The 24,731-nt window shown below is 45.2% G+C and overlaps 1 protein-coding gene across 4 annotated transcripts in view; it reads right to left on the reverse strand.

Annotated features, from left to right (window-relative positions):
• col6a2 (collagen, type VI, alpha 2) overlaps positions 1-24,731 on the reverse strand; it is a 90,725-nt gene that overhangs the window by 18,576 nt on the left and 47,418 nt on the right. For all 4 annotated transcript variants that reach the window (XM_041200477.1, XM_041200478.1, XM_041200475.1 and 1 more), the window contains exons 13-24: positions 23,757-23,819; positions 21,392-21,445; positions 14,986-15,021; positions 14,486-14,548; positions 13,508-13,570; positions 12,487-12,549; positions 11,001-11,063; positions 8,519-8,569; positions 6,625-6,660; positions 1,766-1,828; positions 1,555-1,617; positions 132-167 (exon numbers count right to left, since the gene is read on the reverse strand). In XM_041200477.1, coding sequence (XP_041056411.1) covers positions 132-167; positions 1,555-1,617; positions 1,766-1,828; positions 6,625-6,660; positions 8,519-8,569; positions 11,001-11,063; positions 12,487-12,549; positions 13,508-13,570; positions 14,486-14,548; positions 14,986-15,021; positions 21,392-21,445; positions 23,757-23,819 — 654 coding nt within the window. The remainder of the gene's footprint in view (positions 1-131; positions 168-1,554; positions 1,618-1,765; positions 1,829-6,624; positions 6,661-8,518; positions 8,570-11,000; positions 11,064-12,486; positions 12,550-13,507; positions 13,571-14,485; positions 14,549-14,985; positions 15,022-21,391; positions 21,446-23,756; positions 23,820-24,731) is intronic.

A 24,731-nucleotide genomic window follows, 5' to 3' on the forward strand; every position in this document is an offset into this window, starting at 1 on the left:
AGGATGAGGGGTCACTGGTAGCAGGGGATCAAGGGCTGAATGCTCCTGGAATATGGACACCCAGAGTTGGTGATCCTCGTACGACCTCACCCGCCCTGGGCCAAGAAACAAGCTTGACAGACGATACTTACTGTTAGACCAGCGTCTCCTGGAGGTCCATGAGTACCCTGAAACCAAATAAAAAGAAACATAACGAGTTCAAAATAAAGATAAAAATGATCTGATCCTCATTCGCCATTACTAGATACTCTCCTAAAGATACCATTTGACTGGTCTAACTAGCCTTGAAAAATGCACCCCCAGCCAGCTCACCCCCCAGGTGACTGGAGCAATGACTTGGAGCTATGGGGCTCTTGTGGGAAAGTGATGTTTGGTAGCAAACTCGATTAGACCCTTGCTAAATTTGGTGGTTGAGTACATCTATTTTCGCTCATGCTCAGCAGGGGAGGGGCCTGACCCTCCATATCCTACCTGGTAAATATGGAGAGAAAGCCTGAAGGCCAGAGCCTCCTGGCCAATGGCTGGTTTACTGAATAAGGGCCCCACTGAGCTTAGCCAGTTAGATGTTGAGAACTTTCCTATGTAGCTTCCGTCCATTATGACCCTAATCCTTAGGGATCCAGGCCTGAAGGATCCTGTGAGAACCACCTGGAGGTCTATGTGAGATCTGGATGACTGTTTTCCCTCTATTCCCGGAACTTCTGGATCTACTACACTGAGACTTTGGCCGACTTGCACAAAAGGCCTCTTGTATATTCGGAGTCCAACAATATCCCAACAAATTTGTTACAATTTTCGTTCTCCTACCACACATCTTTGGAGAACTCTTAGCCCCCATTATCCACAGATGGTTAGGAATGTAGCCCAGGTTTTCTCATCTGCAGTTACCCTGCTCAGAGTGAGGACCATGGAACTGACCCTCAGACATCTGCAAATTGTTTTAACTGGTGGAGAGAGCATGATCATATTTCTCGTCACTATGGTTACGATTTCCATTTGCACTGCAGATCTCAGCAGCCGTTTCCTGCAAATATTCAGGATACAATGGTGACATTTTTCTAGGCTGTGGGCCAACCATTTGAGCTACTAAAAGGACCGCGAGAGCAGATGTTACATCTTCAACTCAACAACCCAGAACCCAGCTCTCTTGATGGATGCAGAAGCCTCTTCAGTGAGTGCTAGAGCCTTACACAGTCAGAAAAGTCCCAGGTTTGATCCCTGGCCTGTGCTGAGGCAGCTGACCTCAGCTCATACAGTGATGTGCGGATCATATGTGGCCTTAGTTCTTTTGGGGTAGTGTGAGCCTTTGTTTTAGTGGTAGGATTCCCACCACCTCCGAGTCAGGAGGTGTAAGGTTCACATTTACCCTTGATAGCCCAGATGAGTGGTCTTTGCGAATGCTGAACTGCAACATGACTGATCTATGATGTTCACTCTTAGCTTGCTTTGCAGCCAGTTTGCTGCTTTGAACATCAGTGACACAACAAGCAACGCTCTACAGAATACAGGCTGGAGAACTTTCAGCCCTTAGTTAGGCGTCAGTCAAGCACTTACCTCCCTGCCTGGGTCTCCGGGGGGCCCTCTCTCTCCTGGCTCACCAATTGGTCCAGGATCACCCTAGAGGGAAGGAAAGGAGCAAGGAAAGGTGTAAGGATGGTTGGGTAAGTCAAAACATTGCCTGGAAGGGAATTGTTACAACACTGGTCATCACTTGATTGGATTCTGAGAAATGAGATTAAGTAATGAGAATAAGGAGAATACTTACTGGTTCACCAGGGATGCCCTTAAGACCCTGCTCTCCTTTATATCCCATTTCCCCTTTGACGCCCTGTTGAGAAAAGGACAATGTTAATATTGGACTAATTGAACTTTGCTCTTCATTAAATGGCTATTCTTCATCCCAGCTTCCAACACAAAGGACTCCGGACACTTTCATCAAGCAAAAACGTTCCAACGATTTGGTCGTTAGCACACTGCTGCTCATGGGAGCTCCCTGTGTGCAAATTGGCTGCTGCATTTCCTGCATCACAACAGTGACTACGCTTTAGTTTCATAGACCTGTGCTTGTTTGAATTTCAAAGATGAAGGGGTAATAGTTTTGAGGCATTTAGGATGATTGAAGAATTGATAGTTTTCTCTATCTGCCACAGTTCTTCTGGTGAGGGGGTCTAAAACAAGGGGACATGCCTTACAATGAGAGCTAGGCTATTCAGAGGTGATGTCACAAAGCAAGTGGGAAATCGGGAACTCTCTCCCCATTTAAAACTGTCAAGGCTGTGAATCGATTGCAAATAACAAAGCTGAGACTGATAGATATTTATTGGGGAAAGTATTAAGGGATATGGAGCCAAGGCAGATGGATGGAGTTAAGATGCCGGTCAGCCATAATCTAACTGAATGTCGGAATAGGCTTGATGGGTGAATGGCCTCCTCTGTTCTGAAGTTCCTAACAAGCATGCAAAGTGCTGAGTGGATCGTAGCTCATATCACTGTCCACCCATAGATATCTTTAAGGACAGGGCTGAATGTTGTACTTTCATTAAGTTGCATGGTTCCATTTTAACCTTGAGAGATGACCCATTTTGACATGGACTACTATCTAAATATTCTGCTGCTAACAATCAGTTCTTGCCTTGTTAACCTGAAGGTAATGATGTATTTAGCTTTGCCATCACTGGTACTGGTAATACATAACTCCTCAACAGCTAAAGAAAGAATTTGCATTGTCCTGTACTTTTTATGGGATGGAGACATCCCAAAAAATGTTTGGCTGTCAATTAATTACTTTTGACATGTAGCAATTGGTATATAGGCAAATTCAGGAGCTAACCTGCGCACAGCAAGGCCCCAGCTCCAAAAAGCAATGAAATAAATAGCCAGTTAATCTGTTTTCATGATGTTAGTTGAAAGATAAAGTTTGGCCAGGATTCTGGTCAAACTCTTTTGCTCTCCTTCAGAATAGTGCCATGGGGCCTTTTGCATTCACCCGAGAAGGCAGACATGGCCCTGGTTTAATATGGCTCATCTGAAAGACTCCACCTCCGACAGTGCAGCATTCCCTCAGCACTGCACCAAAGTGTCAGTCTAGATAATGTGCTCAAGAACAACAGCCCCTAGAATTGTACATTAATCAAAACTCTGATGAGAGGTCATTGGTATAAATTGTTAAGTCTGTTTCACGCTCCACAGTTGCTGTCTGACTTCCTGAATACTTATAGCACTTTCCCTTCTCACTCCAGATTTTCACATCTGCAGTATTTTGCCTCTCATATAAGAGCAGTTGTGGGTACAGTAGCATATTGGTTATGTTACTGGACTTGTAACCCAGCGGCCTGGACTAATGATCTGAAGGCTTGGGTTCAATCCCACCACAGTATCTAGGGAAGTTAAATTCAGTTAATGAAATAAATTGTTAGCAGCAAAGCTGACTATGAAACTGCCAGATTGTTGTGAAAATACATCTGGTTCACTGGTGAAAATCTGCTATCTTTCCTCAGTCTGGCTTATGTACAACTCCAGATCCACACCAATATGGTCAACTCCGAAATGGCCTAGCAAGGTGTATAGTGATGGGCAACAAACGCTGGCATTTCCTGCAAAAGCTCACATTCTGTGAGTGAATAAAAAAGGGAGCAAATAAACATCTGTAAGTCCAAATAACTTGCTCCTTTGTCATCGATCAAACCAGCTACTCATCTTCTCAGTATACCCCTTAATCTCCTGCCTCTCACCTGAAAATGTTCTGCTCCTATTCACTCCAAGTCTGGGTGAGGTAGAGGACCAAAGGGAATTCGGAGTAAAACTACATCAATCACTAAAAGTTGCAACTAAGGCTAGCAAGCCCATTTAAAGAAAGTAAACAAAGCACTAGGCTTTGTAGCTAGAGGGATAGAATTGAAAAGTAGGGAAGTTATGCTAAATCTGTACTGAACCTTGGTTAGACCACATTTAAAAAGAGTACTGTGTACAGATCTGATGGCCATATTATAAAAAGGATTTTTTAAAAATGCGTTCATGGGATGTGGGCATCGTTGGTTAGGCCAGCATTTATTGCCCATCTCTCATTGCCCTTGAACTGAGTGACTTGCTATGTCATTTCAGTGGCCACTTAATAGTCAACCACATTATAGAGGCACTGGAGAGGGTTCGGAGAAGACTTACAAGGATGATACAAGAAATATGTGGGTATAAATATCAGCAGATAAATAAGCTCAATCTCTCCCCTCTTCAAAAATGAAGGCTAAGGGTTAACCTAATAGAGGTCTTTAAAATGATGACAGGTTTTGTTAGAGTGGATACAGAGAGAATGTTTCCTCTTGTGGGGAATGAGCATAACTAGAGGCCATCAATATAAGATAATAAGCAGAAAGCTCTTAACCGAGCGGTAAGAACGTGGAACTCGCTACTATAGGGAGTGGTTGAAGTGAATAGATTAGATGCATCTCAGGGGAAACTATACAAATATGTGAAGGAAGGAAACAGATGGTTACAATGATAGATTTAGATGAAAAAAGATGGGAGAAGGCTTGAGTAAAATGTAAACACTGGTATTGACTGGTTGGGTTGATTGGTCTGTTTGATGTAATAATACTATTATTTTAGCTTCTTCCTGAAAAAATTTAATTATGTTCGTTAGGCATGACCTACCCTTTACAAAACCATCTTGAGTCTCTCTGATCAGCTTAAACTGCTCGAAGTATTCCCCACTGCAGTTTTTAAACTAACAGGCTTATAATGCTATTTCTCTCACTTTTCTTAAATAGTAGAGTTGCACTCGAAACTTTCCAATTTAAAAAGTCAATTCCTGAATCAAGAGTGCTTTGGAAGATGAAAAACATTTGTGCCAGACAAGTGCCGGGCAATTACCATCTCCAACAAGAGAGAATCCAACTATCTCCCCTTGGCATTCAATGGCATTATCATCGCTGAATCCTCCACAATCAACCGATGGGTGGAGAGTGGGTGCCACCATTGAGCAGAATCTTAACTGGACCAACCACGTAAATGCTATAATGACAAGACCAGGTCAGAGGCTTGGAATTCTACAGCGAGTAATTCACCTCCTGACTCCCCAAAGCCTGCCCACCATCTACACGGCACAAGTCAGGAGAGTGATGGAATACTCCCCACTTGCCTGGATGAGTGCAGCTCCCACAACACTCAAGAAGCTTGACACTGTCCAGTTCAAAGCAACCCACTTGATCAAGCGCCCCATCCAGCACCTTAAATATTCACTCCCTCCACCACCACCGCTGCACAGTAGCAGCAGTGTGTACCATTGACAAGATGCACTGTAGGAATTCACCAAGGCTCCTTTGACAGTACCTTCCAAACCCAAAGTCTCTACCACCTAGACGGACAAGGGCAGCAGACACATGGGAACACCACCACCTGCAAATTCCCCTCCAAGTCACACACCATCCAGCCTTGGAAATATATCGCCATTCATTCACTGTCACTGGGTCAAAATCCTGGAACTCCCTCCCTAACAGCACTGTGGGTGTACCTACACCATATAGACTGCGATTCGAGAAGGCAGCTCACCACCACCTTCTCAATGGAATCAGGGATGAGAAATAATGCTGGCCCAGCCAGTGATGGAAGCCCATGAATGAACGAACGACAAAACAAAATTCTGGAAACACTCAGCAAGTCTGGCAACATGTTCTTTTATTCATTCATGGGATGGGGGTGTTGCTGGCCAGGCCAGTATTTATTGCTCATCCCTAAAAGCTTTGAGAAAGTGCTGGTGCGCTGTCTTCTTGTTTCAGGTGAATGACCTTTTGTAAGACCTGAAACGTTAACTCTGTTCCTCTTGCCACAGATGCTTCCTGACCTGCGGAGTATTTCCAGCACTTTCTGTTTTTCTTTCAGATTTCCAGCATCCGCAGTATTTTGTTTTTGAGCTTTGGAATATTATGGCTAAAGCAACGGCGACTTCCCTACCTACTTCCTCCAAAACCCTAATATTTCTTGCAGTGCTGAGAGGAGAATGGGGCCGAGAATCGCTGGTGGGGCTGGGTGATGAGTTCAGGGGTTGGGACTATAAAGAACACACCTCCTCCTCGTATCTCAACATTGAGGTAAATTACTTGCTTTCTATCTTGTAGGCTGGCACAGGCAAATCAGTCTTATAAGAAGGGGCCTCAAGCTGGTGTTTAGGGCCAAACATCTGCTTTAGGTGTGGGTAAAAGATGTTTTCCACTTGGCCTTACCCCACATGGTGGGCAGCGCACTTCTGGGTGGAAATATGCACAGGCTTTCTGCCTACCTTACAGAGGCCTCTGTGGAATGAGTTCCACAGCCAAAATTCTAAGTAAAAGTGCTTTAATGGGTGCTAGAATCTTGCAATGTCAATCTGAGTGTGGCAGGTCACAAACTTCTGTCTGATCAAGCTCTTAAGAAAGAATTGAAATCTTCCCTGTCAATGGCTCCAATGAACTTATACTGTAGTTTCAATTTTACCAGATTATAACACCTCTTCCAAAACAAGATCAGCCAGAATGTTCATCATAACAATGGTAACTTCCTGAACTTTTCTCTTACTGTGCTTCACACTGGACTGCACAGCACTAATATATATTAACTCATGCACTGCTTTGAATTAACAGAGGCCTCACTCACCATATATCCATTTGGTCCTTCCACTCCCTCATCCCCCTGAAAAGCAAAGAGACACAGAGGTCACAGAGGTATTCACTGAGTGAAGAAACACATTGGAAGCCAAGGCTAATAGATTCAAATCAACCAAGAACAGAAATGGATTTGATTACTAAGCAGTCACGATGCTCAATCACTAAGAAAATTGATGCAGTGGTCGTTTAGAAGTAAGAAAGCAATGGATTTCATTGGTCAGGAGCAATGGATTCATGACCATTGTAAGAAAAAATTGTAGCATTCTAAAAAGGACAGAAAGTGTAAGGGGAAGGCTGGGATCCAAATCAAATCCTCAGGAAAATTGACGTTAAATGTGTTGAAGTCTTGGGGAAGAATTTTCACCTCGGCAGGCGGGTGGGTGCCCAAGCCGCTCGAGCATGAAATGACACACAACGACATCGGGCAAGCATCCCAGCATCAGTGCGCAGTTGCATGATAGGTCGGTCGGTGGGCATGTGCGGGAATTGGCAGCGCACCCAATGACAATTAGAAGGCCTATTAAGTTCATTAATTAAGTATTAATGAACTCAAGTTTTGCTGCCCATCCAACCTTACAGTTGCATTTTGCCTTTGCATTTTTTAAGAAGACTCATCCACGGGCAGGATGAGGTTTCCAACATCAAATAAAAATGAAATCAAATTTTTAAAATTTCATTTATGACACGCCCCTATTCGTGTGACAGAGTCACATGAGGGGACATGCTTTATATCGTTTTTAAAATCTTTATTTCTGATTTTTAAAACTCTTCATCTCTCCGAGACAGCTCTGTGTCTCAGGGAGATTGTCAAGCGCTCACCTGCGTGCATGTGTGAAATTTGTGTTCGCCCTCCTCCCCCCCACACCACACAGACAGCGCTGAGCATTGCCGCTCATGTTTCACACTGGGCGGGCCTTAATTGTGAAATCACACTCCAGCCCCGAGTGCCCCTGCCCCTGCCAAACCCACCTGACAAGGGCAAAATTCTGCCCTTGGTGTGTGATATTAATATCAAGCAATCAACATAGTTGTATGAAGTTCTGATTTCAATGGAAGTGATCAATGCCTTTGTTAAATTAACAATTTCAACCAGATCAGTCAACATGGTTGTTATTAATATCATAAACCAGATCTGCATCGCATTACTGATGGGCCTAGGTTCACTTGTTGCCTTGTAGGCCATTCTGAAACTGGGTTATTTAACCGTGAATGACTGTCAAAGAGCCTCCATATGGTATGGAAGCAGCTGATGGGTCCAGTTGGTAAACAGCATCTCCTAGTTTTGCACCAACTTTAAATGTGCAAATCAAGTACAAATCCCAGTCCTTGCTGAATTAGTTGATCTCAATCAGTATTCCCTGCCTCCGAAAAACGTAAGGTCAGAGGAGCAGGAGTAATTGGATAGCTCTTTCAAGGAGATATGACATAGGCATGATGGGTTGGATGGCATCCTTCTGTGCTACCTCATTCTATGAAGAAGGAGGGATTGTCAAGAGATAGCCCCATTGGTTTACTGTCGGTTTCGTCATAGCAGAGACATTAATCCATTTGCAATGAAAAGATTAAAAGTTTTCACACTTAGGATGAATGCGACTCGTGTTCACACAGCATAATTAGACAGCGGAATTTCCAACCTTTAAATGTGCATTGCACATGTTGTTAAAAAGCCCTTGGAGCTCCACTGCTTGGTTTGTACTTGGTCCTATTTCAAAGTCAAGGGGCTTTCTGTTAGAAATGATTTTGTTCCATGTGCTTTGAGTGCTCCAGCCCCAGGCTGAATAAGCAGCTTTCAAACATTTTCAAAGTCTTATTTGTGAAAACGGGCAGAATAATATAAATGAGATAGGATGAAAATAAAACAAATGAGGAGTAAGATTGTGTACCTGCTCTCCTCTGGGTCCAGGGAAGCTGAATCCTTGTCTTCCTTTGTCACCCTTAAAATAAATTCAAGAAGGAAGTTACATCGACACCACAAAGCTATACATATAAAATCCAGAAAAACTGGTGTTTATAAAGCACCTTTTTAACCTCAGGACAATGAAATGGTTAAGGAAACATGGAGTACATGAGGTCTAACTATAAAGGGACCGCTGGGAACCACCACCAAAAAGCTATGTTTTAAAACGTTTACTTTTCTGAATGTTGAGCTGGAAGGATCAGGCGTGTATCTTCCAGCTTCCCTGTAGTACTAAACACCAAAAATCAGTCCCACTCGGCCCCCTCCCATCACTCCCCCTGCCTCCTGATCACTTTCTTTGTCTCCTAATTGATCGTCTCTTTCCTAATGACTCCTCTCTCCCAGTATCATCCCCTCCCTTCAGATGCTTCCCCTCCTCTCCTGATCGTACCTCCCCTCCCTCATTACCTCCTCTCTCCTTATCATCTTTACTTTCCTGAATATTTGACCCATCTCCTGAGCTTCCACCCTCAACTGAAGAACCCGCCTACCTCCCCATCTCGACTTGTCCTTCCCAATCACATTCTCTCCTCTCCTGGGACACACCTGAGGGCTACGGTCAAAAATTGAACTCCTCTCCATCAATGAGCAGCCTGCAGAGATCCAGTGCACATTAAAGCTCACCAGTCTCATGCAAATGAGGCCTGCAGCCCAAAACTGGGTGGGCCTTGTTTCTACCTGATCGAGTGCAGGGCCCATTCCTTATCCCCGATGTACATTGGCCTCTTGGTGTGAACCAGTTTCCAGGCAGATGTTATAACAACACGGTGGGGATAGGGCCAATTGGGCTATCATGCTGGCTAACTGATAGATCAGTCTAAACATCCGTCGCCCTTTGAGAAAGGAAATATTTCTGCAATTTGTGATCACCAATTTAATTTGCCTCTTATAGTCTCGCTGGTCTGATATTTTCTTTAATCGTTCCTTTAGCTCATCTTCTTGATTATTGAAGTCATACCTTGCAGAGAGGAAGGTGGTTGTGGTTGTTGGGGCAAATCATCTGCCTCAGAACATCACTGCAGGAGTTCCTCAGGGTAGTGTCCTAGGCTCAACCATCTTTAGCTGCTTCATCAATGGCCTTCCCTCCAACATAAGGTAGGAAGTGGGGATATGCAGTGCCCAGTTTCACTTGCAACTCCTCAGATACTGAAGAAGTCCAAACCCACATGCACAAAGGCCTGAGCTGATAAGTGGCAGGTAACATTCACGCCACACAAATGCCAGGCAACAATCATCTCCAACAAGAGAGAATCGAACCAACTACCCATGACATTCAATGTTTTGCCATTGCTGAATTCCTTGCCATCAACAGGCGGGTTGGGGGTTACCATGGACCAGCCACGTAATTACTGTGGCTACAAGAGTAGGTCAGAGGCTCGATGTTCTTTGACAAACAACTCACCTCCTGACTCCCCCACGTCTTTCCACCATCTACAAGGCACAAGTCAGGAGTGTGGTGGAATACTCTCCACTTTCCTGGATGAGTGCAACCCCGGCACTCAAGAAGCTTGATGCCATCCAGGACAAGGCAGCCCGCTTGATTGGCACACCTTAAACATTTATTCCCTCTACTGCTGGCATAGTGGCATAGTATCATCTACAAGATGCCTGGGGCAACTCGCCAAGACTCCTTCAACAGCATCTTCCAAACCTGCAAAATCTACCACCTGGAAGGTCAAGGGCAGCAGATAGATGGGAACACCACCACCTGCAAGTTCCCCTCCAAGTCACTCATCATCCTGACTTGGAAATATATTGCTGTTCCTTCCCTGTCACTGTCAAAATCCTGGAACTCCCTCCCTAACAGCACCGTGGGTGTATCTACACTGCATGGACTGCAGCGGTACAAGGCGGCAGTTTAGGGATGGGCAATAAATGCTGGCTTAGCCAGTGATACCCACATCCCATGAACAAATATATAAGAAAAGAAATTGGGATCAGTCTGAAGAAGAGTCTTACAGACTCCAAACTCCGTCTCTCTCTCCACAGATGCTGTCAGACCTGCTGAGTTTTTCCAGAATTTTCTATTTTTGTTTCAGATTTCCAGCATCCGCAGTACTTTGCTTTTATCTTGGGATTAGTCTTGCTCTTCTCCTCTCTAATACACACCCAGATGGGAAATGAAACTAATAGATTGATGGGGAGAAATATAACCCCAAAAAAAAATTCCCTGAAAAAGGCTTCTTTGCCTCATGTAATATAAACATTGAGGGCTCCTCTCTTCCTCTTTGTGCTTTTGGCCAAATAAAGCATTGCAAGAGTTGGCCACATGCATAGTCTCTTTTTAGCCATCTTACTTTTCAATCAGTCATGGCTTTGATCATGGTGCCCTGCACCATGTTACAATTCACTCTGCCTTTCTTTAATTAGAGTCCATATCTGTAAATTAACGATAGCAGCTTGCCTACCTTAGGACCTGGCGGCCCAGTATCACCCCTTGGTCCAACCTCACCCGCATCTCCTCGTGATCCCTGAGGAAAAGGAAAAGCAGATTTTAAACAAGTTGGAACTACAGGATGCCCACCTGACACTCATTTGCTGGATGAGTTATCTCACTGGCAGAGGGCAGACGGCAGCCTGGATGAGGTGAGATAATATGTAAAAGGCCGGCTCGGAAAGTTTCCCTTTGTTGTCACTGGCAAGCAGTGTTAGTTAAAGCAGGGCACCAAGGCAGAGTGGATACCTCCTCTGCCTCACTGTGTGCCTCACCCTCAGAAAGAATAACTCGCCACCTTGTCAGTGTAACATTCCCATTTCTCAGTCCATGTGTCGGGTGATTCTTTTAAGTAACAGTTCCACACATGTTATTGTTACTATAGGGTTCATCTGTTCTGTACTTTGTGAATACTGGGTTAATGGGCATGGAAGGCCATGAGTTGGCATGGGGGCTATAAGGGGCCACAGAGGTCGGTGGGGGACATAAGTTGGCATGGCAAGCAGGTGGGTTGGGGGAGGGGTGGGGGGGGCGAGGACTCGAGGTCCTAAAAATGTCACAACTGAGATGAAGTCTCCGAGCTCCAAAGTGGACCTTTTAATCAGCCCGGCTTGGCATTGGCTGCACTGTAGCCGCCAACGCTCAGCTTCGCCTTTATAAGAGGTGGGTGCAGCAAGCCAGGAAATTTCCCAACTCCAGCTACCCGCCTCGATAGCAAAGATATCCGGGCCATGGAGTCAAGACATCCTGACACAGGAACACTTGATCATAGTTCTGTTTAAAACTGAAGTACACCACCAAATGAGCAACCTCCAAATACCATGGCCTCACTGAACTTCAGTTCTGGTGCCATACCACTAAAAGGATTAGGCAATTTGTAAAACAAGTGCTCCCAAACCTTACTTGTAATGGCCAGACTTTGTTTAAACATGACAAAAAGGACACCTGAATTTCCGGCTCTCTGCTAGCCTTGTGCATTAACAAGGTTAGGGTAGCCAACCTTCCAGCATTGTCCTGGAATCTTCAGGAATTCATTTCATGGACTATGGGCTGGATTTTTCGACTCCGCCAGTGTAGGCATTGCCATGGGCGGGGTGAAAAAATTTGGAGAGCCGTTGGCTTTTAACAGCTCTCCATGTGTTTCCGTTCTGCCCGTGATGATGCTGGCTGCTGGTGGGGCCAGAAAATCCCAGCCAATGTTGCGACAACTGAGGGGAAAAATCATAGAAATATTGAAAAATGTAGGAGCCTGTTCCCTGATTTCCTTTGAAATCTTCTGTTTATTAGTTGTAGGAATATTGGAGGTGAGGTAAAGAGCAGAGTGGGGGGGGGGGGGGGGGGGGGTGGAGTTGGGGGGGGCAGGCGGAAGTCATGTGATGAAACCACCGTGAAATGTCCAATCAGAGTTGGCGACCCTAAGTTGGTGCTCACTGCTTGTAGGGTCATAAATGGCAACTTACGTTCAAGCCTGCTCCTCCTGGCAAGCCTGGGCCTCCTCTTGGTCCTGGGAGGCCGATATCTCCCTGTGAACAAAGTGAAGATTTCAATGAGTGAGCAAGAAATGGAAGGGTTTCCTGCACTGACCAACATAAAACTCAGGACTGCCAGTGGAGTGACCACCGGTTCCAGTGTTAGCCAAAAAGAGAGGAAGGAGGCTTCCTTCCTCTTTAGGCCAAGGTCTCTATGATTGATCTTCAGTTTGGCATGGCAACACCATTAATAAAAAAAAACATTAAATTCCAAGATAAACCCCAATTATTATAGTAAAATCAGGAGTAGCTTCCATTCATAGTAACAAGAGGTGGCCATTCAGCCCCTTGAGTCAGTTGCGCCATTCAATTACATCATGGTTGATCTGTAGCTCAACTCTATTTACTCATCTAGGTTCCATATCACTGAATACACTGGACTATAAAAAAAGTAAATCACCCACCCACCCATCCCCCTTGACCCATCCACCTCCTCGCCAACTTCGACAGTTTTTTAGGGCGAGAATTCCAGATTTCCACTGACCTTTGTCAGGAAGAAGTGCTTCCTGACATCAACCCTGAACAGCCTGGCTCTAATGAGATCCCTTGATCTTCTATACTCAAGGGAATACAAGCCCAGTCTACATAACCTGGCCTTATAATTTAACCCTTTTAGCCCTGCTATCATTTTGGTGAATCTGCGCTGCACCCCATCCCCACCCTTAGACCTGAGGTGTGGTGCCCAGAGCTGAATGCAGGACTCCAGATGGGTTCGAACCAAAGCTCTTTATAGCTGTTACTAAACTTATATTCCTGCTGCCTGAGATAAAGGCGAACATTCTATTCACCTTTCAAATTATTTTTTGTACATGTCCCATTTGGTGATTCTGCAATTTGATCCCCTAAATCTCCCTGCTCACCCAGAGCTCCCAACCATTTAGAAAATATTTATGAGATTAGTTATTAAATTATCATTACACTCATTCTCTGACATCATAAGATAGTCCATTACCTTTTCACCTTTTAATCCAGCTTCACCTGGCAATCCTCGCACACCTTCATTTCCAACATCTCCCTTTAAACGGGACAAGAACATGGTTAATAAGTCAAAAGGCATCAGGTTTTGGCAGTGCTTGCCACGATTGTAGTTATACCATCACACATGGGCTACTTCTGAGTCAGACATCTGCAACAGCAAAACCACCCTGTCCAATTCCCTTCCCAAATTCTGTGTTTATGCCCATTCATGTGCCAGGACTGGCAAAACAGATTGGCTTCAACCCCGCTAAGTCTTGCCTTACAACCTTGGGTTGCGAACTCTGGGTGGATATATTCCTGGACGTCTTATCACATGACTGTCTGCCTTCAAATCCAACCCCCAATCCCCCTTCCATCAGCCCCTTCCACCAATCCCCCTTCCACCAGCCCCTTCCACCAATCCATCTTCCACCAGCTCCTTTCCCCTTTATTTCTAGAAGTGACAGAAGCGATCAAAGAAAATGGAAAAGATAATCGGCTTTCATGCCCCTATGACCTTTTCCTCCCTGGTGGCTTGCAGCAATATCAAGGAGAGTCCAAGGCAATATTGGAACATTGGGAGCTCTACAATAACCTTGCCTGGCGCGATGCCCATCAGCTACATTACATCGTAGCACTGGTTCTGAGTTTGTGAGGGTAGCTGCAACATTAGTGGGGAAGAACTGCCTGTGTCTGAGAAATACCACATTAACGGGGGGAACACCATGAGCTGCTAAATATAAAGATTGCTGCCAATGGCAACAATGCCAATTATTCTGGTACAGCCTAGTTAAATCAATCGGTGATTCTGCCAATGGAAGTTTCCATGCTGGAGTTAATAGGGAACGTGGCTGCTGAACTTTCCTCATGCAGGAAAACACCTTGAGATTTTACCTCCTTTAGTTTAAGCTCCTCTGCACGTTTCACTTACGTGTTGACAAGAAAGCTTTAGAAAAAAGTAACTCATGCTCACCTTTTCTCCCAGATTTCCTTTGGGTCCAGGACCGCCTTTGGCTCCAAGGTCACCTCTGCGACCCTAATGTTCAGAACGAAGAAAAAAGTAAAGCAAGCTTAGAGCTTCCCATTGCATGGGACATGATGATACATGTGTCAGCCAAACAAGAAGCCTGACAGTAGTGTGTATATGGGCTAATCCATCTTCCTTTTAATCCCAGTATCTGTGTGTGTGTGTATGTCAATATGGGGCATGATTTTAGCTCGAAGTGAATGGGTTTTGAGTGAGTTAAAATTGGGCCCATGGTATATATCTGCATGAGCCCAGAATCTCTTATTGACACATATAAGACTCATGCACACGTATGTGAGATATTTTATGCATTAGCATCACTGCGGTGCCTCTGTATGAGTAAACAATGTCAAGTGATGCTCTGTAAGCAATTTAGCTTTTAGCTGCATTTCTGGTGGTTTACTGAAAATAAACTACATAAATTTTACAAAGAGAATAAAAATTACCACGTCTCCTTTGGGCCCAGGAGGTCCTTTGCCACCCTGTTGCATAGAGAATAAAGAAGATAACATTAGTGTGTAAGAAGCCAATGAATGACGGATGATCATTATTTATTTTATCCAATCCATTGTATTTTAGCCTCTATTCAGGATACATTTCCTTCTATATTGGGAGAACAAACTGCAGATAGGTTGAGTTAAAAACAAAAAACTGTGGATGCTGGAAATCCAAAACAAAAACAGAATTACCTGGAAAAACTCAGCAGGTCTGGCAGCATCGGCGGAGAAGAAAAGAGTTGATGTTTTGAGTCCTCATGACCCTTCAACAGAACTAGATTCTGTTGAAGGGTCATGAGGACTCGAAATGTCAACTATTTTCTTCTCCGCCGATGCTGCCAGACCTGCTGAATTTTTCCAGGTAATTCTGTTTTTGTTGCAGATAGGTTGAGCCATTTGTCCCATCCTTTCCCATCTGTTGTCTTACTTTTCCATCTTCAACCAAGTTTGACACAAGCTTAAGGAACAGTACCTCACCTTCCTAAGCACTGCGCAGGCCTCTGGTCTAAACACTGGGATTCAAAGTTCAAGGGTCACTGCCAGAACAAGCAGCAGAGTGCCACTCCTGGCCTCCCACAACCATGGATGCCAATCCCAACCCAAATACCGTGGACGGGGTCATTAACCTGTCTGGAGCAGATGCATTTCACACCTTTGGAAGACACATCACCATCAGCCCCCAATTAGCAGGTTAAAGGAGGAATAGCACACAACTTCCACCCTTCTTGAAGCATCTCGACCAGAGAAAAAAATTACTGCAGAGTTCACTGGCTCTGATGGCGCAGTAACCCTGCTACACAGTGAGATGAGAAGCCTTCCACAATTAGTTGCCTTATTTTGACAGGTCTGGGCCTTTTCTGGAGCTTCTGTGAGTCACATTAGCTCTTAGCTAGCCTAAGTTCCACTGAGGGCCTTCTGAAGGCAACAAAGAGAGGAATTCCTGGACTACTTCAGGAAATGTTGGACATCCCTGTGTTGATGTGGTGGGTTCCGGCAGAACACAAGGCAAAATGGCTAGAACACAAAAGAAAATAAAATGGAATGGATTTCCTGGTCCCTCCCAGCTGGACCACTGGCTGGAGGTCTGCCCCAGTTGTGACCTTGCCTGAACTGAAATGCTGGGTCCACTGGGGTAAAATATTCCCCCTGCTTAGATTCAACCCATGAAGAAAGGCAAGCATTTATTGCCCATCCCTAGTTGTCTTTGAGAAGGCGGTGGTGAACTGCCTTCTTGAACTGCTGCAGTGCATGTGGTGTGGGTACACCCACAGTGCTATTAGGGAGGGAGTTCCAGGATTTTGACCCAGCAACAGGGAAGGAACAGGGATATATTTCTAAGTCAGGATGGTGAGTGACTTGGAGGGGAACTTCCAGGTGGTGGTGTTCCCATCTATCTGCTGCCTTTGTCCTTCCAGGTGGTAGTGGGTTTGGAAAGTGCTGTTGAAGGAGCCTTGGTGAATTCCTGCAGTGCATCTTGTAGATGGTACGCACTGCTGCGACAGTGTATCAGTGGTGGAGGGAGTGAATGTTTGTGAATGTGGTGCCACTCAAGCTTTGTCCTGGAAGATGTCAAGCTTCTTCAGTGTTGTAGGAGCTGTACTTATCCAGGCAAGTGGGGATTTTCCATCATACTCCTGACTTGTGCCTTATAGATGGTGGACAGGCTTTTGGGAATCAGGAGGCGAGTTACTTGTCACACGATTCCTAGTCTCTGGCCTGCTCTTGTAGCTACAGTACTTCTATGGCTAGTTCAGTTCAGTTTCTGGTCAATGGTAACCCCCAGGATGTTGATAGTGGGGGATTCAGTGATGGTAATGCCATTGAATGTCAAGGGGCGATGGTTAGATTCTCTCTTGTTGGAGATGGTCATTGCCTGGCACTTGTGTGGCGTGAATATTACTTGCCACTTGTCAGTCCAAGCCTGGATATTGTCCAGTTCTTGCTGCATTTGGACATGGACTGCTTCAGTATCTGAGGAGTCATGAATGGTGCTGAACATTGTGCAATCATCAGTGAACATCCACACTTCTGACCTGAAGTTGGAAGGAAGGTCATTGATGAAGCAGCTGAAGATGGTTGGGCCTAGGACACTACCCTGAACAACTCCTGCAGTGATGTCCTGGAGCTGAGATGACTGACCTCCAATAACCACAGCTAGGTATGACTCCAACCAGCAGAGCGTTTTCCCCCTGATTCCCATTTTCTCCAGTTTTGTTAGGGCTCCTTGATGCCACACTCAGTCAAATGCTGCCTCGATGTCAAGGGCAGTCACACATCTCACCTCGGGAGGTCAGCTCTTTTGTCAATGTTTGAACCAAGGCTGTAATGAGGTCAGGAGCTGAGTGGTCCTGGCGGAACCCAAACTGGGCATTAGTGAGAAGATTATTAGTACTGTTGACGACCCCTTCCATTACTTTACTGATGATGGAGAGTAGACTGATGGGGCTGTAATTGGCTGGGTTGGATTTGTCCTGCTTTTTGTGTACAGGATATACCTGGGCAATTTTCCACATAGCCGGGTAGATGCCAGTGTTGTAGCTGTACTGGGACAGCTTGGCTAGTGGCACAGCAAGTTCTGGAGCACAAGTCTTCAGTACTATTGCCAGAATATTGTCAGGGCCCATAGCCTTTGCAGTACCCAGTGCCTTCAGCCATTTCTTGATATCACATGGAATTAATCGAATTGGCTGAAGACTGGCATCTGCGATGCTGGGGACCTCCAGAGGAGGCTGAGATGGATCAGCCACTCGGCACTTCTGGATGAAGATTGTAGCAAATGCTTCAGCCTTATCTTTTGCACATGTGCTGGGCTCCTCTATCATTGAGGATGGGGATATTTGTGGAGCCTCCTCCTCCAGTGAATTGTTTAATTGTCCTCCGCCTTTTGCGACTGGATATGGCAGGACTGCAGAGTTTAGATCTGATCCATTGGTTGTGGGATCGCTTAGCTCCGCCTGTCACTTGCTGCTTATGCTGTTTGGCATGCAAGTGTTATAGCTTCACCAGGTTTTCACCTCATTTTTAGGTATGCTTGGTAATGCTCCTGGCAATCCCTCCTGTAATCTTCATTGAACCAGGGTTGACCCCCTGGCTTGGCGGTATTGGTGGAGTGGGGGATATGCCGGGCCGTGAGGTTACAGATTGTGGTCGAGTATAATTCAGCTGCTGCTGTTGGCCCACAGCGCCTCATTGATGCCCAGTCTCGAGCTGCTAGATCTGTTCGAACATCTATCCCATTTAGCGCGGTGGTAGTGTCACACAACACGATGGGGGGTATCCTCAATGTGAAGGTGGGACACCGTCTCCAGAATGACTGTGCGGTGGTCACTACTACCGATATTTCATGGACAGATGCATCAGTGACCGGCAGGTTGGTGAGGACGAGGTCAAGTATGTTTTTCCCTCTTGTTGGTTCCGTAAGCGAGTTCTGATGGCCCATCCAGCTTTACAGTTGGCGGACGGATTAATCGGTCAGGCGGGCTTTACATTTTTGATTAAACCTCATCCAGGGGTGGCATGAAATCTCCGTTAGGATTTAAAATAAAAAGAAATATCTGGGGACAGCGTTTTTATGAGGTGTGCTTTCAGATGCTTGATTGTGCTGCATGGACATTTTCTGCAGCATTTTTGTGCTTTCTTTTATTATTTGGAGGTCTGCAGCTCCCTGGGGCAGCCGTCTGCCTTCAGAGAGCACAGTGGAAAGGTTCACCCGCGCCCACCCGATGTCGTCGCCCACCCTCTACCCACCCCCACTGTTAATTGGCCAGCCTGCGTGAAGTTGTGGTCGGAGCCCGAACGCAGTCGAGAGAGGGTTTTCCGTCCACTCCCGGGCCCGACGATCGCACGCGCCCAACTAGCACAAAGTTCAGGCTCTAGTGTTCATCCCATGCCAAAGTTACAGGCCAGGCTCGGAGACTGTAACAGTTAAAGGTAACACATTGTGATGAAACTACTGGTGCCTCCTTTAAGCCATGTTATTGTTAAATGTGCTCATTCCAACGTCTTCGGAGTTGTCATGGAAACAACAAGTTAGAAACAAGGTGCAAAAATAGGTGTTTGTTTTTATTCAGAACTATTTCCTTAAATCAATAGATTCTGAAACTTAACTTGAGGTAACAATTTAAAAATAAATATTTAATGGCAGGAAAAATAAAAGACAAGACATTTTGAAAAGAGAAAGAAAACATAATGACAAATATGGAGGAAGATAGAATGATGTACAAAAAAAGAGTGGAGATAGGGAAAGATGGTAGTGAAGAAATAGAATTGAGGTAGAGAGATAAGAGCAGGAGAGAAGGAGGGAGAGAGAGAGAGAGAAAAAGGGGGGGGGAGAGAGAAAGAGTGTGAGATGGAGGGAGGAAGGGAGGAACGAGATAGAAAGGAAAAGGAAGAAACAATGAAAACAGGAAGACTACAAACTCTCGTCTGGATCTGGAAAAATTTATTAATTTTGCTTCCAATTTCCACCCCTCCATCATTTTCACGTGGTCCATCAATGACACTTCCCTTCCTTGACCCCTCTGTCTCAATTTCTGGTGATAGACTGTCCACCAATATCCATTACAAGCCTACCGACTACCACAGCTACCTCGACTACAGCTCCTCACGCCCTGCTTCCTGTAAGGACTCCATCCCATTCTCTCAGTTCCTTCGCCTCCGTCGCATCTGTTCTGATGATGCTACCTTCAAAAACAGTTCCTCTGACATGTCCTCCTTCTTCCTTAACCGAGGTTTTCCACCCACAGTGGTTGACAGGGCCCTCAATCGTATCCGGCCCATCTCCCGCATATCCGCCCTCACGCCTTCCCCTCCCTCCCAGAAACATGATAGGGTCCCCCTTGTCCTCACTTATCACCCCACCAGCCTCCGCGTTCAAAGGATCATCCTCCGCCATTTCCGCCAACTCCAGCATGATGCCACCACCAAACACATCTTCCCTTCACCACCCTGGTGGCTTTCCATTGGGATCATTCCCTCCGGAACATCCTGGTCCATTCCTCCATCACCCCCTACTCCTCAACCCCCATCTATGGCACCTCCCCATGCCCACACAAAAGATGCAACACCTGCCCCTTCACTTCCACTCTCCTCACCGTCCAAGGGCCCAAACACTCCTTTCAAGTGAAGCAGCATTTCACTTGCACTTCCCCCAACTTAGTCTACTGCATTCGTTGCTCCCAATGCGGTCTCCTCTACATTGGAGAGACCAAACGCAGACTGGGTGACCGCTTTGCGGAACACCTTCGGTCTGTCCGCAAGCATGACCCAGACCTCCCTGTCGCTTGCCATTTCAACACACCACCCTGCTCTCATACCCACATGTCCATCCTCGGCCTGCTGCAATGTTCCAGTGAAGCTCAACGCAAACTGGACAAACAGCACCTCATCTTCCAACTAGGCACTTTACAGCCTTCCGGACTGAATATTGAGTTCAACAATTTCAGATCATGAGCTCTCTCCTCCATCCCCACCCCCTTTCCGATCCCCCTTTTTCCAATAATTTATAATTTTTTTGCAAATATATTTTTCTTTTCCCTCCTATTTTTAAATTTATTTTGATCTATTGTTTCATCTCCACCTTTTAGCCCACTTCGATCCCTTCCCCTGACCCCACACCCACTAGGGCCATCTGCCACTTGCTCGTCCTGCTTTCTACCCTTAATGTTCCCATTAGCACATCCTTTAGATAATATCACCACCGTCAACACCCCTTTGTCCTTTTGTCTATGACATCTTTGGCAGTCTCTTCTTGGCCTCCACCTATCACCGGCCCCCTATCGAGCTCTACTTGTCCCACCCAGCCCCCCTCTACCAGCTTATATTTCATCTCATTTCTATATGTCTTAGTTCTGGTAAAGGGTCATACGGACTCGAAATGTCAACTGTATCCCTCTCCGTAGATGCTGTCAGACCTGCTGAGTTTTTCCAGGTATTTTTGTTTTTGTTCTAGATTTACAGCATCCGCAGTATTTTGCTTTTATATAAGACTACAGACTGAAAGGATCAGAAAGTAAATAAGATAGAAGACAACAGCTATATTCAGTTTTTGAGTGAAGTTCAAAGAGACAGAAACAAGACAATAAAGAGTAGTAAGAGAGAGTCAGGATCAGTTTGTGAGAATAGAAGAGAATCAAGTAATTAATAAATTAGAGTGGAGAGTAAAAAGATCATAAATGTTGTACTACAGAATATCTCCACAAACACTCTAACAGCCTTTATTGTGACAAGGGACAGCTTCCTCCTACCTATCTGGACTGCCCGAACCCAGAGTCTAAGGTTCGACCACCAGTGTTGGAAGATGGTGCATAACCCAGATCCCACTGAACTAGTTTTGGTTTGGAATGTATAAAATTACCTTTGTACCCTTCTGACCCATTAGCCCTGGACGTCCAGCAGGTCCCACTGGCCCCTAAGAAAGAAGAAAAAAATTAATAAAAGCACATGACAGTTCTTCAATGTAATATCTACTGTAGCAATATAAATTATATTTATACATAATTACATGTAACTCCAGTACACAATCTACTCTATCAGGTATCAATCTATCACCCAGGCTGCAAAGCTTAAAATGACCCTCTCTTTAGGGTGATCCTATTGTTTCCTGATTGATTGACACTTAGCTAAACACATTTTGCAACAAAAGAATGACCAATCGTGTTACACCCAGATACTTTACACACAGTAGTCATTAATGCTTTGGCCCTCTGTGATATCCCACCCTGACCTACCAGCAGAGGAGATCAGATAACGCTGTTTCAGGGTGCTCAAATTCAGCAGCTCAGAATGGAAGCTGAAGGGTTGTGGATGTATCACGCAAAACACAATGGATGGACAATGTAAAAGGAACATAGCAATAGGAGGAGGCCATTCAGTTCCACGATCCCATTGCACCATTCAACTGTACCACAGCCGATTTGTACTCCAACTCTATTTAGCTGCCTTTGATCCATCTCCCTTGATACTCGTACCGGACAAAATGTGTGATGAACTAGGTTAATATCAAGTGGTGCAGAAACAACATGAAATAATCAGATTATTTGAAGTCCAATCAGATTATAATGGAGTCCAAACTTGGGTAACAGGGCTTCTTCACGCAGCATTAGACTTCCGACTCTGCTGGATTATAAGAGCTGCATATTACACCCTAAATTATCAGCAGATACCTGCTGTATGCAGCCATTGCCACATTCCCCCTGCCCAGCAGTGGATATATGGAACACTCCACTCTAAGTCAGCCAATTCTATTCCAAACCATTGAAGTGCAACTGGGTGGTCCATCACTTATGAAAGAGACTGAAGGTTTACATAGGGAAAGGGAAGGTCCGCCAAACGCTTTGTGGAATATTATGCATGCCGTTTGTGCAGGACTCCAGGAATATCTTCTTAGCTATGCGATTAACCCTAGACATCAGGAAGAACTTTGAGAGCTGTTCACTTCTGTTTCATGTGATCACTAAATTTATACAGGAGAGTAAAAAGTTTTACAGTTTGAGCCACCAGCGGTGGGAATTTCCTTGCACTGCCTCTGTGTCTCTCTCTCTCTCCCCTAAACCGAACATTGACTGAAGACCCGTTTACAAACAGAAATTAGATTTCTGCCTGAAGTTCTACCAGTCATTCCCAGGTCAGGTCAGGTCAGATCTAGAAATGTTAGATGAAGAGGTGCTGAGTGCCTTTACCTAACCCAAACCCCCTGACTGCAAGGGTGGCAATTTTTACACTTCTCACACAGTAGCTGTGCACCATAGCTTGAGCAAAACTAGCAACTTTAATGTCAATTTGCTCTTTGTACGCCATTAATTCAGAGCCATTAAGAGAGAGGATGAGACTCCTCAAACTCAATTGAGCACAAGATCTAGAGGGAGGAAACCGGCACTCCAAAGTTTTGGGTTGCAGCTGAACCCAGATCCCAAAGGCTGAAAGTCAGCGTTTTATCCCAGACCAACTCATTCCAGGGACTGCTCTTCTTGCAGATTCCTGTGATGGTGTTGATTCTTTCAAGAGATTTGTAACTTACTAGGGAAAATCCACAACCTTGCAAGTGACATCTAATGGGCCAAGTGACCTTTCCTTGCTCCATTTCTTTGTTAGCTAATCCCTGCAGTTCCCCAAAAACAAAGCCTGAATGGGTTAAAGTCAGAACATGAAGCCTCTCCTCTTGTAGTGAGCACTTTAATTCATCAGCCTTTCTTCTGAAAGGGACCAAAAAGCTACCCCAGCACCTCATCCCCTGCATCTTGAGCCAATACTTGTACAATGCTGCCTTCAGCATCTATAATAATCATCTGACATATTATGTTAGGGGAGATATTGCCATAATGGTAACATCACTGGACAGGTAATCCAGAGACACAGGCTAATGTTCTGGAGACAAGGGTTCAAATCCCACCAAAGGCAGATGGTGGAATTTAAATTCACTTAATAATGTGGAATTGAGAAGCTAGTCTCAGTAATGGTGAACATGAAAGCATTGTCGATTGTTGTAAAAAACCAACCCATCTGGTTCACTAATGCCCCTTTAGGGAAGGAAATCTGCTGTCCTTACCTGGTCTGGCCTACACGTGACTCCAGACCCATAGCAATGTGGTTAAGTCTTAACTGCCCTCTGAAATGGCTGGGCAAGCCACTCAGTTCAAGATCAGTTAGGGACGGGCAGCAAATGTTGGCCTTGCTAGTGATGCCCACAGAAAGAATAAAACAAACAACTCTGTCACACTCACTTTAGGACCTTTGTCTCCTTGACTGCCGGGAGGTCCACTTCTTCCTGATCGCCCAACATCTCCCTGAAAGAAAACACAGCATAATTTCAAAATTCTTCCACTGGGAAGATCCAGCTAGGCCTGATGGATCAGCTAGTGTTACATGGCTAGAAGATTGAATTGGCTCAATAGATTCTATTTAAATAGTTCTTCCAGAGTAAAAGGGGCACCAGATTACATTTGTCAGAAACTGAACTGGACTAGCCACTTAAAAACTGTAGCTACAAGAGTAGGTCATAGGCTGGGAATTCTGTCACAGGTAACTCACCCCCTGACTCCCCAAAGCCTGCCCACCATCCACAAGGCAAGTCAGGAGTGTGGTGGAATACTCTCCACTTGCCTGGATGAGTGCAACTTGACATCATGAAAGAGAAAGCAGCCCACTTGATTGGCACCCCATCCATAAACATTCATTTCCTCCACCACCGGCGCACAATAGCAGCAGTGTGTACCATCTACAAGATGCATTGCAGAAACTCACCAAGGCTCCTTCAACAGCACCTTCCAAACCCATGACCATTAGCACCATGAAGGACAAGGGCAGCAGGTAGATGGGAACACGACCACCAGGAAGTTCTCCTCCAAGCCATTCACCATCCTGACTTGGAAATATATCATCGTTCCTTCACTGTCACTGGGTTAAGACCCTGGAACTCCCTTCCTAACAGCACTGTGGGTGTACCTACACCACATGGACTGCAGTGGTCCCAAAAGGCAACTCATTACCACCATCTCAAGGACAATTAGGGATGAGCTACAAATGTTGGTCTTACCAGCAATGCTAATGAGCGAATAAAAAAACATAGAATTACATAGAATTCACAATATAGAAACAGACCATTTGACCAAACTGGTCTATGTATAGTGTTTCTGCTCCACACAAGCCTCCCCCCACTCTGCTTCATTTAACCCTGTCTGTATATCCTTCTAGGGTCT

This window comes from Carcharodon carcharias, chromosome 12, assembly GCF_017639515.1.
Source record: "Carcharodon carcharias isolate sCarCar2 chromosome 12, sCarCar2.pri, whole genome shotgun sequence".
Lineage (NCBI taxonomy): Eukaryota > Metazoa > Chordata > Chondrichthyes > Lamniformes > Lamnidae > Carcharodon > Carcharodon carcharias.